General features: G+C 34.3%; 2 protein-coding genes across 2 annotated transcripts; one reads left to right on the forward strand and one right to left on the reverse strand.

The window, feature by feature from the left end:
- The first annotated feature begins 4435 nt into the window (after nucleotides 1–4435).
- Nucleotides 4436–6640, forward strand: LOC125478864 (bidirectional sugar transporter SWEET5-like). Its single transcript, XM_048587570.1, has 6 exons — nucleotides 4436–4478; nucleotides 5013–5049; nucleotides 5154–5370; nucleotides 5621–5782; nucleotides 6059–6178; nucleotides 6310–6640. Exons 1-6 carry the CDS (start codon nucleotides 4436–4438, stop codon nucleotides 6439–6441), a joined length of 711 nt encoding a protein of 236 aa, XP_048443527.1. The 3' UTR covers nucleotides 6442–6640.
- Nucleotides 6641–6946: 306 nt separating this feature from the next.
- Nucleotides 6947–10785, reverse strand: LOC125479004 (serine/threonine-protein kinase STY13-like). The gene is made up of 6 exons (XM_048587956.1): nucleotides 10155–10785; nucleotides 9161–9282; nucleotides 8279–8475; nucleotides 7968–8142; nucleotides 7557–7691; nucleotides 6947–7456 (listed from the first exon to the last, which is right to left on the reverse strand). The coding sequence occupies exons 1-6, from the start codon at nucleotides 10708–10710 to the stop codon at nucleotides 7250–7252; spliced, it is 1392 nt and encodes a 463-aa protein (XP_048443913.1). The 5' UTR covers nucleotides 10711–10785; the 3' UTR covers nucleotides 6947–7249.
- Nucleotides 10786–16845: the final 6060 nt, after the last annotated feature.

The following is a 16845-nucleotide window of genomic DNA, read 5'->3' on the forward strand; positions in this document are numbered from 1 at the left end:
ATATAATGCAAGGCAAGCTTGTTAGTTAGCCCAACTTCGTCGCGGAAATAATAAGTTAGGTCATCTCCAACAGAAAGGTTCAGAGGGCTAGAAGGCCGAAAATAACCTGAAAACCGTCTCCAACCAAGGGCTAGGCCAGAGGGTTGGTGGGCCCCACGAAATCTGAAAGGGCCAAAGGGTTGGCTAGAAAATCATAGCAATTCTGTCGGTTATAACTGACAGGAGTATATTTAATATAAATATATTCCCGTTGGTTATAACTGACATGATTGCTTAAAGAAAAATTTGAATCCAACGGCTAGCTGACGTCAGCTAGCCGTTATTTTTGAATTTTTTTTTTTACAATTTTATTTATTTATTTATTTTTTTACAAAATTTTTCCTATAACTTCTATTTTTTTCTATAACTTCCTATAACTTCTATTTTACAAAATTGTTTCGTATTTTTTTTTAAATTCCATTTTTTCTTATAACTTCTATTTCACAAAATTTGTTCTCTCCCATTGTCAGATCTCAAAATCTTAACATTTATACCACACTGATTTTTTTAAATTCTATTTTCTCCTATAACTTCTATTTCACAAAATTTGTTTCATATATATTTTTTTAAATTCTATTTTTTTCCTATAACTTCTATTTTACAAAATTTGTTTCATATTTTTTTTAAATTCCATTTTTTCCTATAACTTCTATTTCACAAAATTTGTTCTCCCCCATTGTCAGATCCCAAAATCTTAACATTTATACCACACTGAGTTTTTTAAATTCTATTTTTTCCTATAACTTCTATTTCACAAAATTTGTTTCATATATATTTTTTTAAATTCTATTTTTTTCCTATAACTTCTATTTTACAAAATTTGTTTCATATATATTTTTTTTAAATTCCATTTTTTCCTCTAACTTCTATTTCACAAAATTTGTTCTCCCCCATTGTTAGACCTCAAAATCTTAACATTTATACCACACTGAGTTTTTTAAATTCCATTTTTTCCTACAACTTCTATTTCACAAAATTTGTTTAATATATTTTTTTAAATTCTATTTTTTTCCTATAACTTCTATTTTACAAAATTTGTTTCATATATTTTTTTAAAATTCTATTTTTTTCCCTATAACTTCTATTTTACAAAATTTGTTTCATATTTTTTTTTAAATTCTATTTTTTTTCCTATAACTTCCTAAGCCATTATGCAACATTATGTTGTAGTTTTTAAATAATAAATAATAAATGTTGACGTCACTTAGCGGTTGGATTTGAATTTAAGTTTTAGTTTTTAAATAATAAATCATGTTTGACCCTATAGCCTTCAGTTGGAGACCGTTTTTTGTGACAGGGCTAAAATGAGCCCAATCGCCGTGTACTGTTCATTAAAATATTAATATCTTGGAGGGCCAGAGGACTAAAACGAGTCTTCTGGCCAGCCCTCGGTTGGAGATGACCTTAGATGGTGGTAGTTGGAGAATTCATATAAACATGCCCCTTACTTTTAATTTTAAATCTAGTTATTAATAATTTTTATCAAATTATCATGTTTAATCATGTACGAAAGTGGGTCGATAATTACATGCAATATCAAAAGTTTGACAAGGATAAATAAAGGGTAAATATGATCTAATTGCTATATTAAATATATATATATATATATATAATAAAACAAAGTCTTGTAATTAAATAAACAATTTAATGCATACAGATTATAGAAAAACAATGCTAAATGTAACATCCCACATCGTTCAGGGGAATGGATCTTGTAAACCCTATATGTATATTTCCATCTCTACCTAGCATGAGGCCTTTTGGGAGCTCACTGACTTCGGGTTCCGTAGGAACTCCGAAGTTAAGCGAGTTCGCGCGAGACCAATTCCAGGATGGGTGACCCCCTGGGAAGTTCTCGTGTAAGTTCCTAAATTGTCACATCCCAGCCCAGGCCCCCACCACATCCAGGGCTCGACTCCACCGTAGCACGATAGTCTGCTTTGGGCCCCTACCACACCCTCACGGTTTTGTTTTTGGGAACTCATACGAGAACTTCCCAGTGGGTCATCCATCATAGGATTGCTCTCGCGCGCTACTCGCTTAACTTCGAAGTTCTTACAAAACTCAAAGCCAGTGAGCTCCCAAAAAGCCTCGTGCTAGGTAGAGATGAGAATATACATATAAGGTGTGAGTTCCCAGAAAGCCTTGTGCTAGGTAGAGATGAGAATATACATATAAGGTTTACAGGATCCACTCCCCTGGGCGATGTGGGATGTTACACTAAATGCGTATGAAAATAGATTAGAAAAACTTAATAATGGTCGAGGCAAATGTTAGATATTATGCCCTTAAGAAAAGTTTATCGGGGCCCACTATCAGTGGTGAAACTAGAATTATCGAGGGTGTGGCGAATTTAAAAGAGTGCAAGGTTCAAAAAAATGCAACAATCAAATCCTTTTATATAGTAATGTTGTCTATCAAAATCACATATGAAAAAATAGCAATAATGTCAAAATGCAACATCTTTTGCTATATAATACTTCAACCACTCATAAGTATCAAACCGATTACCCAAAACATTGGAAGGAGGATTTGATCACTGTATAGCTCCGCCTAGTCCCTCCTAGTCCAGCCTAGGCGTCCGCTAATGTGCTTTTCGAATTTATGGCCGATTAGGAAAGGGCTCCATGACTTGCACGTTTTTCGAGAGAGCAAAAAGGGGACCCGTCGCTCATGGGCTTCACTTTTGGCGATGGGATCCCTCTGTAGCTTCGCCTATGTAATAGTAACATTCCAAATCATGATTATTTTGAAAACTCTCTCATATGGACTTAATGAGACTATAATATTTAGTGCACTTTATGTATGATTATGTGAATAATAAAAAAGTTATTCATGACTACTTAGGGACTTGCCTATTTATAGAAGTAGACATGTGTCTCCGGAAAGCATGTTACTATTCATAAATAGTCAAAAGTTGCCACCGTTTATTTGAATTTCATATTAGAATAAACACATATAAAACCAAAAGGCACCACTTTCAATTTCTATTCAATTAATAGAATCAATATTATAGTTATTATATGAATTTTTCCAACATAAAAAGATGTATATGACACTACTATTTTTTATTTATGGGAAATTATACGGAGACTCTCTTCAAAGTGTGACTCTTCGTGAACTCTTTGCCACCTAACCGATTTTTTTTTTTTTTTTTTTACCATTTGATTTTAATACTTTCTTTGTTAATAAAACCTAAAGGTTTTCTGAAAATGCAAAAGCCTTTTTGGTAAAGAAAATGCCAAAGCTTGGAAACCAAGTAGATAAGATAGTGCAGAGATCGATGACCTAATTTCTTTTGGGTTAAAGCTGCTCCACTCTATTTTGTAGGACTATTTTAGACCAACAGGATCCTCTCCAGATCCTCTTGGAAATCTGTGAATCGTGTTCGTTATCGTACATCGTATAGTCAGTTTTTATCAGGTACTTTTTGTGTTTAATTTTAAATAATTTCTGACCGCACGATGTACGATGAACGAATACGATTTACAGATCCTCGGGATCCTCATAAAAGGATCCGGATTCTATTTTAGATACAAATCTGACATTAAGAGCTTGTTGCTTATATTTATTTTTTAAAAAAAGAGAGTAGATAGTATTAACATACCAACTAATTAACATTGAGCATACCAACTAATTGACAATTGCTGCAGATGTGTAGTAACTATTGTCTTCTAAATGTTATTTGAATTCTAGTAACCATAAAAATTTCTCCGCATGTTGATACTTAAAGGATGTAATTTTTGTCACCACAATAAAGTGGTGATACTGTTCACTACTCAACTTATTATATTTGAATGTATTTAAATTTTGAAGTTTGTATCTATCTAGTATCCATTAGATCTGAAAATTTAAATTCATCTAGTAGTTATAAAAAAGATGTTGAACATCATCATCACCTGAAGATTGTGGGCGAAACAATTCCCAATATTGAAATTGAAACACCGGCTTGAAGCTGGACATGTGGAACGTATATACAGGAGAGAGAAATCCGGGGTTGCTATATACTCTACCTGAAATTACTGAACTGCGGGGGTTTTTTGTTTTCCCTTTTTTTGTGGAACCCTAATCCATGAAACGCCGCTCTATACTATCTGGAAACGGATATATAGTGAGGAGATGATTCACCACACTCACACCACTCCTAATTCAACGGTGAATTATCCAGAACCATATATTAATTAACAAAAGAAAATGTTAATTGCGGTTGATTAGAAAATTAAGGACGAAAATTTAGTCAATAGATTTAGAGACCCTCCAAATTTAGTGGATGGTATCTTGTTTTGATCCAAAACTTCATGCATCCGTTCATATATAGGTAGGTTGACCCTTTAAATAATTAAAATTTGGATTCATTAAGATTAAGTACTTAAACTAGCACTCTTTAAACAGAAAAATGGTGGACACAGGCTTAGTCAGAACGATTATTGGCATTATCGGTCAGTGAAATTGTGTTGGTGTTTGCTTTTTACCTCTTACTTTTACGTTTTCAAATTTATTTTTTATCAGTAGCGACATATCGAGTTTTTGGTGACCTTGTGCATGGCACCATGCATGAACACATGATTTAGGGTTTCTTTGTCAAAATCGTAAACTAAATGAAAATACTAATTAATCAATGACTGTTTTATCAAGAAAGAATGTGTGACGTCTTTGGTTAATTGTATGAACTGATGGCTGACAAAGAATCAAACATGAATGTGTACACAAAGATAAACGAACTGCATATATTGCACGTATAATGTGGAAGAAATACATCGGAAATGCTCTATACATTTTGATAAAACTGTATATATTATTTAAGCATAATTACCAGTTGATTTTTGTCTGAATGTGTTTTCTTGTGACAAAATTATCTAAACATAATCTTCCTTAATCTAGGTTTTTCTAGTATTTAATATTTTTTCACTTTTTCCTGTTAAATCTTTTACATTTCTAATGATTTTCTTGTTCCGCATATACCTTGCATCCAGGAAATGTCATCTCTTTGTGCTTATTTCTCTCCCCAATGTAACTCTCTCTCTCTCTCTCTCTCTCTCCCCCTCCCTCTCTCACCTCTGCAATTACAAAACTAATTAATCTAATTGTGTTGATTAATGAATCCAACATTGCAGCCCAACATTTTATAGAATAGTAAAGCAAAAAGCAGTATCAGATTTCAAGCCGGATCCCTACGTAGTAACGTTGCTGAATTGTGCCTTATGGTTCTTCTATGGCCTGCCCTTTGTCCATCCTGACAGCATTCTTGTGATAACAATCAATGGCATTGGATTTGTCATCGAACTCGTCTACATTTTCGTCTTCTTAATCTTTTCTCCAGGTTCACAACGCGTAAGTATATATTGCAACATGTAAGTATATATTATGCTAACGGAATTAATAAAAGTAATATAATTTAGACACACAACGATACGATCCACTTTTATTAAAAAGTATATTAACAAATGCATTAGTTGGTGCGCCAAAATACGTTATGTTGTTAAATGTATCAAGTATTAATATTTCTTTGTGATTCAAGTTATCTTCTTTGTCATTGTGGTAAAACTTATATCCTAATGTTTTTCCTTTTCTTGGGTTGCAGTTGAAGGTCTTTATTGCACTTGTGGTTGAAGTTGTCTTCTTTGTTATTGTGGTTTTTGTTACCATGTACGTTTTCAGTACAACTAAAGAGCGGTCTCTGGTAGTTGGGATCATCTGCATTGTCTTCAACATCCTTATGTATGTATCACCATTGACAGTCATGGTATGTATATATTTTTCTATGAATTAATTAGTACTCTCAACTAATATTGATCAATCTCTTCACTGGAGAAGAACTTTAAGTAGGGCATAGAGATTTTGATGGTGTTCACTGATAGTTGTAGTTCTATAAGATTCCCGGATCATAGCCAAATAATATGAGACCCATTAATTTGTGAGAGTCTGTGATTATTGTTGCCCTACCCAAGTTTCTCTCATTTTCGTTGATCTATGAGAAAATCAATTTCATATATTTATGTGTTTTTATTTTGACTGGTAGGGCATGGTGATCAAGACAAAGAGCGTAAAGTATATGCCATTGTGCCTCTCACTTGCTAACTTCTTCAATGGAGTTATTTGGCTGGTCTACTCACTCCTTAAACTGGATATCAATATTCTGGTAATTTTATGAACCAAATTAAGTTTCAACACATATTAATTGACCATATGAGCGCCAACTAGTAAATAAAAGAACCTTTTCCTATACAAAAGTGCAAATTTTTAACATGTTTGTTTGAATAACTTTGGCAGATTCCAAATGGTCTGGGAACGATTTCCGGCGCAATGCAGCTCATTTTGTACGCCGTCTTCTACAAAACCACTCGATGGGAAGACGACGTTAATGTCAGACCGCGGTCGGAGGTCCAAGTGTCCAATGTTTAGTGAGAAACTAATTGACAAACAACAAATTTGTTTATCCCACTAAGTAGGGTCGGCTGCTTATAGAGAAACTAATTGACATGCATTAATATTTGTTTCTTGTTTTATTTTCTATGGCCAACTAGTTCTTGAGCCATTTAGTTCCTCAAAATTTTTGCAGGTTTTTGCCTGAATTATATGTCGAGTTAGTCATTAGATGGATTACTGCTGTAATTAACTGTATTAGTTGAGGTAATGCTATTTGTATATTAGCGGTCCTATCACCCTCAAATTTGCTCAGTTGATCCTTATTACTTTTTGAATAAGTTTTATCCAATTCTTTGTCCTTGGGAAAAACTAAAACACAAACTTTTGTTCTTGGTAAGCTAAAACCAATCAAACAAGTTCAACTCTCTGATGCGTAGAACTTGTTTGACTGGGACAAACACTTCCATGCAGTCAATTACCTAAATAATTCATCAAACAGGCACATACCTAAAAAAAAAAATATGGTCAATTGAGTCATAAATTCATGTCGTTATAACTAGTATATAAACGGATCTTCCAAGGTGCTGGTAGTGCCAGTCAAATAAATACACATTCGTTTTAACGAAAAGAAAAGAAAAAAAGGGTAACAATATTTAATAAAAGCTTTACATCCTCGAAGAAAACGAGAAAAGTAGCATTGCTCCATCAATCTATACCTTTCTGTTCATCTCCTTTTGATATATCCCATATATCTTTTTCTCTGTTTGCTATCTTAAGTACAAATTGGACTCTTTTGATCTTGGAAATAATCACATCCCAGTTGGTATCTTAACGAATAAAATCTTCACGGTCCTCGTTTCATTCGAAGGCAAAGACAGCCCTGAGACTGATCTTGAGGGATCATACCTCCGCCTTTCGTTGTGTCAATCGCCTCCAACATTGTGACTACCTCATCCATCTCTGGCCGCTTGTCTGGGTTCGCATCCCAGCATCGCTTCATTACATTTGCAAGGGCACTTGGACAACATCTAGGTATCTCAGGTCTCAAGTTCTGTGGTTGCAAAGAGGCACATGATAGCAATAAAAGGATTAATTTCGAGGAACAAAAAATTACAACTTAGGCTGATGGTTGAGATAGGAAAATGGTTTACCTGGCGAACCACAGCTGAAGTCACTTCGGAGAAACTAAGGTCAGGATATGGCATGTCACAGCAATATATTTCCCATAAACAGATGCCGAAACTGTAAACATCACATTTCCTGTTATATGGGTTGCCATTGAGGACCTGTCACCCACCCATTTGTCAAGTCACTAAACATACAGTAAACAATTATTTTATTGTACGTTTCCTGTCTTAGCATAATATTAGCAAAACCGCCCTCCTTACGTCAAGCGAAACAGGGTTTGGAAATGCCAAAGTTTCATTTTCATGCAATAAGATTCAAGAAACTACATGCGCATACACATGTGATTACCAACTACCTAAGATTCAAGAAACGTAGCTGGTAAGGTGGTGAAGTCGTAGCCAGAATAATTTTAGCAACTAGAGTAGACCAAATACCTCAGGAGCCATGTAACCAAGCGTGCCGGTCTCCCCAGTCATGTCATTGGGATTTGAAGCTTCAACACGAGCAACACCAAAATCAGCAATCTTGACTACACGACTCTTGTCCAGCAGCATGTTCTCCGTCTTTACATCTCTGTGAACAATTTTCTGTGAGTGTAGGTAGCTCAACCTGGAAAACACAGCACAAGTGAGTCTAAGTGCTTGGCTTGACAATAACGCAGCCTGAAGTTCACTCTTTTTCTACCAAATTACAATGCTCTGACGAAAAGGAAATTAAAAATAGTATAAGAACTGAAAAGGGATACCCTCTAGCAAGATCTAGTGCCAGCTGGACAACGACTTTAAAAGCTAGCTTCCTTCTCCTATTCTTTATGAGGTATGATTTTAGAGCACCCCCAGGAAGATATTCCACAACGACACAACAGATATTAGTTGGCATGCCAATTTGACCATTTTCTGTCTGTATTTGTAGATCTGATGAACCCATTGTCGCCCCAATAAACTGGACATCAAAAGACCAGAAGTTTAGCGAGATTCAATCTGTAATAAAAACTACTAGAAACTAACTGCAATGTATATCATATTTCTAGAAATCAAAATATAATCACAAAATATTTTATGCATGCAATTTATGTACTAAAGCAGCATTTAAGTTTTGAACTTATAGCCTGTTAAATAGCATAGAAAATTGTCGTATTTATGACGTCCAGACAGAAAAAAATGTAGCATGTATTCACTACTGTACAGATATTTAAAAAGTTATCCTTAACTTTTTTGCTACCTTAAATTGCTCAGTAAATTCTGAAAATTCATGATACAAAAACTCATGCTTCTACCTCACTCAGGTGGTGAGAGATGCAACTGAAGGATACCAAAGAAAAGGAAGGCAACTGTCTCGGGTAAGGTTACAACCTTAGGCTGTGATACATCAAGAAGGATAATGATATGGTGACTAGAGAACAATTTTATCACTAGGAAGTTAGAAACCTCTCTGCGGACACATTATGGATAACGCCAGAAAAACCAACCCTAGTGAAGTGACGTAGTGAATGTCTTTAACGTTATGTATGCTAAAGGCTTCCTTAAAACAAAGACATTCGGGTTTTGATATTCATAAAAGTTAGAAGAATCGATCAAATCCATTGACACTTAACAACAATTCTAAAAATAGAGAGGCAGAAAGTTACCTTAGTAACATTAGGATGATCTAGTTTATGCCAGACAGCAACTTCTTGAGTAAAAGCTGCTCTTAGAGAAGCAATCTCGGAGTCTGTCCTGTGACCCTCTTCACCCCAGTCAAGCAGTTTAACTGGCATTAAAAAAAAGGAGCCGTCATTGTAACGGTAGAACTTGCAACCAGATTGAATATCATGACGAACCAATAAAAAGAAAAAGGAAGGGAAAATACAAAGAATCGAAAAGGATAATTTGGTTGAATTAGACGATGATGACGACAGTGACTACAATAATATGTCGACAAATAAGGATCTTACTTTCACTAACATAAATATGTATGTATGAGCATTTTTCCTATTCAGTTGCTGGACAGGTTTCAACTAACAGGTGGGGAAGTCACATGAGGGTTGAGGAGTACAGCAACATTATCCAAGTTGTTGCTCTAAACAGAAAATTCAACACAAACCCGTGTAAGAGTCACGGATTCCATAAGAGTACAATTACAGTGGACAATCGGCAACCTTCATTGCAGTCCCTTGAATAATATGCATTTGGAATTTTACCACAAATATATATAAGTACCTAAATGTATATAAAGTAAGAAACTTGTATTGATTTGCAAGATCAACCACACAGTACACCTAATCCAACATTTGAACTGACTAAACAAAGTGAATAATTGTAAAACAACACTAAAATCAACCTTACTTTTGTGCTTAAACGACATTTTACAGTAGAAAAACCAAAGTGGAAAATACTAAGATCTTCAATTATCTCCCGAAATTCAATTAAATTAAAGTAAAAACCAATTGGTTTTTGCTAAAAACATCCATAATACAAGCAGAAAAAAAAATACAACAAAAAGATTAAATTTTTCAGAAATGGGTATCGAAACCGAAAGAAAAAGATTGGATTTTTGGGAGAAAATCACAAAGGGAAGACACTTGACAACTTTCAAAGGACCCCCAAATAAAAGATGAAGAGCAAGTGGCAGAAGGGGAATACCGGCGACGTCTTGACCGTCGTAGATGCCACGGTGGACGGTGCCGAAGGTGCCACGAGCAATGACGGACTTGATGAGGAGCTTGGAGGGGTCGATCTCCCACTCCTGGCGGTGGCGTTTGGGGATGGAGAGGGTCATGGAGGAAGTGGAGGTGGCGGTGGTGGGGACGGTTGAATTGGAGGTGGAGGTGGTGGTGAGGTGGATGCTGTTGGAATTGGTTTCGGGGTCTCTCATGATCTTGCTCTTCTCCAAAGTCAAGACCCTGTTGAGATGCCTCTCCAGCTGCTCATCCAAGCTCTTCAGATCAATCTGATCTGCCCTCACAAACCCATCTGAGCTTTCCTTCATTTTTGCTGCTTCTGATTTCAGAAGCTTAGAAATTGAATGAGTTGGGTTCTGTTTCGTTTTGTCCCTTGACTTGGACACGATGAGTATTGACCACGACTGGGGAGAGAGAGAGAGAGAGGCTATGGAGGAGGAGGAGAGAGGAGAGAGGAGAGAAGGGAGAGGAGGGGGTAAGAAATGAAATGAATGAATCAGAGGAGGGGAATGTGACATGCGAGCACATGGTGTTGCCAACAATCAACGTGTGTCTCTGAGTCTTCTGACCCACTTTGGTCTCCTCCCCCGAGTCCCAACCTCCCCCTCTCTTTGAACTCCTCTCCCCCTTTTTATTCACACGTATTTATTTTTATTTTTGTTGGTAAGTTAATAAAAGTCATTATATTTAAAGCATCTTTGAGCTAAAAATTAAATATGTTGGTTCGAAAAATTTAGTTTTTAGTCCAGAAATAACTTTTCTGCTCCAACCGTTTTGGTCTAAAATTTTAGCCTGGGATTATTAAAGAATGAATTTAGGCTATTTTTTTTCTTAAATTAAATTAAAAAAAAATATGTAGACTATCGTAAATTAATTTTATGAACATTTTAATCTAAAAAAATTTAAATTCCTATAAATATTGAAAAATCACTAAATTTTATACAAAGCAAGCCTTCAATTTAAATTCTGATAAATATTGAAAAACCACCACCATCCCATCCGCCACCATTGCAGTTTTCTTGAAACTTTGCAATGATTTTATCCCACAAAACCTTCTTATTTTGATTTGTGCCAACTGCACCATCTTCACTAATAGAAACTCATGCCAAACATAGAGCAACATCTTCCTCACAGGTCCAATTACAACCTCTAATATGCTCTCTTGCCATGTTGAACAATTTGGAAATGGAAAGAAATGGTAGAAAGATAAATTGGAAGAATTAAGAGAAATTTGAGTTTTGTGTGGATGTTTGAACAAATACATAGGTATTTATAGAGTTTTTGGGTGAATTTTGAGTTAAATAATTTTAGCCGTTGGATTTAAATTTGGGCCGTTAGATCTTTTTTTTTACCGTTAGATTTGATTATATTCGATCTCAGCCGTTGGATTCAATGTATTTTAAAATAACATATTTAAAAAAAAATCAAATTTGAATCTGATCCAACGATTTGTGAAAACCAACCATCAAATTGAAAATGTAGTCGTTGGAGTGCATTGGGTGGCCGACAAACCGCTGACAGCAGGGCCCACCGAATTGCAGGCGCTCCGCGTGGGGCTCGTTGGAGCGTGAACGGGCAGAGACTGGCCCAATGGCCAGCAAGTCTAGTCGCACCGGGGGGGGGGGAATTCTGGGGGGTATTTCGCCCAGCTTTAACATTTGGCATTTAGCCCAATGTTTTAGCATGGGTTGGAGATGGTTTGGGGGGTAATTTAGCATTTAGCCCATCATTAGAGGTGGTTTCAAAAAATTATTATGCTACATATATCCCTTCCGTTTTTATTTTTCTATAATTTTTTCTAGTGGCAAAGTGATAATTAAACTACTCTAATCTCTGCAAAAAATTTGTAATTCAAGTTCAAGCTTGAATCTCTTTTCTTGATATTATTTGTTAAAAAAAAAAAAAAACTACTTTAATCTTTAAAAATTAAAAAAAGATTTCAAACTCAAATTTTAAAAAAAATAATTGTTTTGATATCACAACCTCAAATAACATATGTTACATCATAACAAAAAAAATAGGTACATGCTATTTCTCATAACTAAATTAGCTAATAAGTTTAAAAAGTAAAGACTAGGTACAAAGGATGTTGATTCTTTAACTTATCAAACTTGTAATTTTATGGCTTACTGGTCACACTATTACCAAAGTATGTAATAATTCCATAAAATTTTTAAATATACCAAAGCATGTAATTTTACCACGACTCTTATTATTTTATTAAAAATTCCTTGAACCCTTTTGTCCTCCCCTTTCTTCTTCGGGTAACTAAATTGGATTTCTTATTTTTCTTCTTGACAATGCTAGAAAATTGGATTAGAATTTAGAAGGCGGCTGAATCGCGAATATCTATTAAGATATCAATTAATTTGCATTGAAATTACTATAACAATGAAACAAAATATAAAATCTTAACTCAGGTGAAGCATCCAAAACATTAATTTCATGTTCCATTCATCCAAAGAAATATTTTTCAATCAAATACAGGCTGATTGAAAAATATTACTCTTGACGGAAGAGGTGAATAACTGTGGTTTGTCACCAATGGCGAATGTAGGATTTCAACTTCAGGTGGTCCTAATATAAAGGATTTAAAGATTTTGTAAACGGAAATAGCATGTAGCAGGTAAATTTTTTTCTCTATTTTTTAAATGAACACTTCGTTGAGCACTTTGTGTGTACATGGACATCCCTGTTTTGTCTTTTAAAGATTAAAAGCCATACCACAATATTTAGTGTCAATTTTCTTGAGAACTAGTAAATTGAAAAGGTTTTTTTTTTTTTTTTTAATTTTTTTAATTTTTTTTTAAGAGTACTTGTAAATTAAAAGGTTTTCTTTCTTATGAGATATTAATAATTATGAGGTGAAGGCTATTAATTTAAAAGGTTATAATTATGTTTAGCTTCAATATATTGCAGGGATATAAAAAAGGGCCAAACGGCATAATGGGATTAAAAAAAATATTTAGAGAGAAGATAGTGGGTCCAATTGGAAAAAAGAGATAAGAAGGAAAAAAAAAAAAAAAGGCAAAAACGGCACCGTTTCCATACAAGACAGAAGTACGGACACAATCGATCTTCTTCATTCACTTTACCTAGCCGGTTCTGCAACTACATATTCAAACTCCGATGAAGAAAATCCAGTTCAGTTGTGGATCTTATACCTAATTTTTATTTTTCACAATGATTTATCCCATCCAGTCCTTCATAGAGCTCCATCTAAAGTTTTGGGTGGTCCTCCATGGTACTTCACAATCGTTTCTCCCAATCTTCGAAGGTCCGGGACCACCCCGGTTCCTATATAGATTAATCCTTATTTGTCACCAATTGTCCTCTTTTTTATATTAAAAAAAAAAAAAAAAATCAACGTGTATAGAAATTCGTTGGTTAATTTGGAGTGTATTTAGATTTTTTTAAAATCTTATAAAGTTAAAATTATCGATTTTAAAAATAAAAAATAAAGAGTTGATTTTGACGTTTGAGTTCTGACTACTCAATACAGCACATCACCAAAAAAGAATTAGAGAAAAAAAAAAGACTATGAAAGTGAAAGTTTGAAGTTTCTACAATCTAATCTTTAAATTGGCGAACTCGAACCAACTTACTTGTTCGTCTTCAGTCTTCAGATTGATTTATCAAATTATGCATCGTTCACTTCTTGTTTGTTTGACTTTTTCACGTTGGAAGGTACAAATATCAGAATCCAAAAAACGTGTAAAAGTTGGATTGAAAGTGTACAATATGTTCATGAACCCTTTGTAGTTAGACCACCACCATCGCCAATTGATACGAATCCAAAAACTAAATGACAAACATGATTAAAGCAATGTCCTAAATAAGAAAGGTTCTTGCGTAGGATCGATTGCATGTGACAAGAGCGGATCAGGTGATACAAAAATACATGCGAGGTCTCGGTTTTGTTTTTGAATTAACAATTGTGGTTTATGAGGTTTCAACTAGAAACAACATATAACAAAGTAGAAATTGAATACCGTTAAACAAATGGTTAGATTATGTGTCTTAAGAGCTTTGTTAGATGTCATTATTTCATTGTTAAATAAAAAAAAGGGGCTTTTGGATTTAGGTCCAAAAACATAGGTTGTTTTTGGGACTGAGTCCAGTTATCCAATTACATATTTTGATATCAATTTTGCCCCTTCAGATAAAAAAATTTAAATTCTTTAATTTTTTTATCATTTATTCAGTTTTTAAATTTTGAATATTTAAATACTCAAACTAAAATATTATCTAGTAACTACCTACTATTTATGAAGAAAACAAAACCGATATAATTTAGTAATTACCTACCTATTGTATAGGAAGAAAAATGCTTTATACCTACAAAGTAGATATAATCTACCTGCAAAACAAAAATAAACTACCTATTGTATTGGAAGAAAAATGCTGGGAACCTATAGAAATATAAATATGATATAATATACCTTCATTAAATGAACGAATTTGGAGGGAATAATAACACAAAAATATCACCCATGTAAAGAAGAGACAAAAAAGAGGAGGATTGATAAAAGGAATTGTTTGGAAGAAGGAAAAAAGGAGGGATGAAACGGATTGGGGGTTGAGGTGATTATATGGCTATAGCTAATCCTACAATTAAGGGATTAGTTAAACGACAAATAATCCTATAATTAAGAAATTTTGTGTATTTACAACAATTCGTAAGCCTAAGGGGTAAATATGGTACAAACCACAAATAAACATACGTAGAATCTCAATTATTGGACCTATTTCAATGAAGTGGACTAATTCTACTAATGATTCACAAAATTGGATCTATATTAAGTTATCCCTAAAAAAAAATAGCAAGTGAATTTTGTCTCGTCTAAAGTGGGACTGGGCCTTATTGTAGACCTTACCCGACTTTAGGGTCGACATGGCAGCACGAGCAATGAATCGGATGTCAATGGATTGACACAGCCCAGCCCATTAGGTTGCAAAAAATTAATTAATATATATATATATATATATTTTTTTTTTTTAAGTTTATGATTGAACGACACTGGAATTTGAGTTAAGTCACAGGATAGATCGGTTATAATTAAATTTTAAATTCGCAGTTCGTAGAATTCAACCCGCTGTTTATATGGACCGCTAGATTGTAAAACTAGTGTCTCCAATGACTAATATTTAATCATGCATAATTATAATGTGATGATAGCATTACCCCACAAGTCATCAGCAACACTAATTTTGTCAAGAGATTTTTTAATGTGTCGGAATACGGACTGTTGCCCTACAATTTATTATATAAGTGGTTAGACGGTTGAAAAATAAATTCTTTTTTTACTTATATAATGACATGTGATATATATCATCATGTGTTTCGATCCCATTAAAAAATTTCTCAATTTTATGAGGCATATATAATAAATAGGCGGTGATTTTTTTTTATCTAAAAAGCAGAGATAGACCAAGCCTAGATTAAGGAGACGTCCAAAGAATGTCAACCGTGGCATGATATTGAATGGTGACGTCTCCAAGGAGGACTCTATACACACACACACACACACACATATAATATGTAGATATATTTGTTCTTGGCTTTGTGTTTTCAGTAATGATACAATGTGCATGCGTATCTCCACCGACCACCAATTTGTTACCAAACACTGAACCATCCAAGTAGCTACTTCAAATTGACATGCACCCTCTAGCTAGTTAGGCCTCTTCCCAATCCACTTAAGCTTAATTAGCACAGCAGTAAGTGCAGTGTTAGTTGTTACTTACAAGTAACGTAATCCTAATGACATTCCGAGGATGAAACTAAGATGAGAAATGAGAATTGAGGTGGTTTGAAGAATTGAGGTAGGTGGGTACATTGTGGTCCGTATCTAGTTAGTTACACATATCTTAAACGTTTATTTGGTGAGTTGGATAAGATTAGGTTTTAAGAATACAATTGTATTATCATGAACATGTAAGGCAAGACTTGTAACTCATATGTAAGAACACGTTAGATAACTCACTCTATTGTGAATTCATAATCCATCATTTTCAGTACTGTCTAGCTCATATTTTGACGCAACAAACAAATGATTGGATTCAAGTCCATTATAATTGCTTACAACCTATCTCAGCCAGCACATCAAATAGCCCCTAAATGAGTTACAAATTGACTCATTACACACAAGACTTCCATATTTAATTGTGAGACTAATAATATCGAACGTAGTGCTTCCAACGTATAGAAAAAAATGAACTTCTTATTATAATGTGAATAGACAACACTATGTAATGTTGTCTAACGTTGAGCATATGGCAACGGCCGAGAGTCAACAATGTCGTTTTCTATTATGTGAATAGTCCATACTATGTAATGTTGTCTAACGTTGAGCACATGGCAACGGCTGAAAGGCAACAATGTCGTTTTCGAAGCAAGTCAAGAAATAAATATATTGAGCTTGTATGTGAATATATGGTGCCTGTCTTGTTAAGGTTTATCTAGACCCAACGCATCTAATAAATGAATAGCCCCATTAAGCCCCATGTATACACGTCGCACAAGAAAAAAAAAAATTTAAATGAGATCAATTAGTTCTCTCGAGCTACTTGATTGATTTTTTCGAGTATTGTATTAAGAATTTAAAGTTGAAACACACACGTAGTCTGTTCGTTTTTAGTTCTTTTGTTGC

Source organism: the organism of the source record quoted next, unplaced genomic scaffold (assembly GCF_019419815.1).
Source record: "Pyrus x bretschneideri cultivar Hongxiangsu unplaced genomic scaffold, Pyrus_bretschneideri_v1 Contig27, whole genome shotgun sequence".
NCBI classification, from domain to species: Eukaryota; Viridiplantae; Streptophyta; class Magnoliopsida; order Rosales; family Rosaceae; genus Pyrus; species Pyrus x bretschneideri.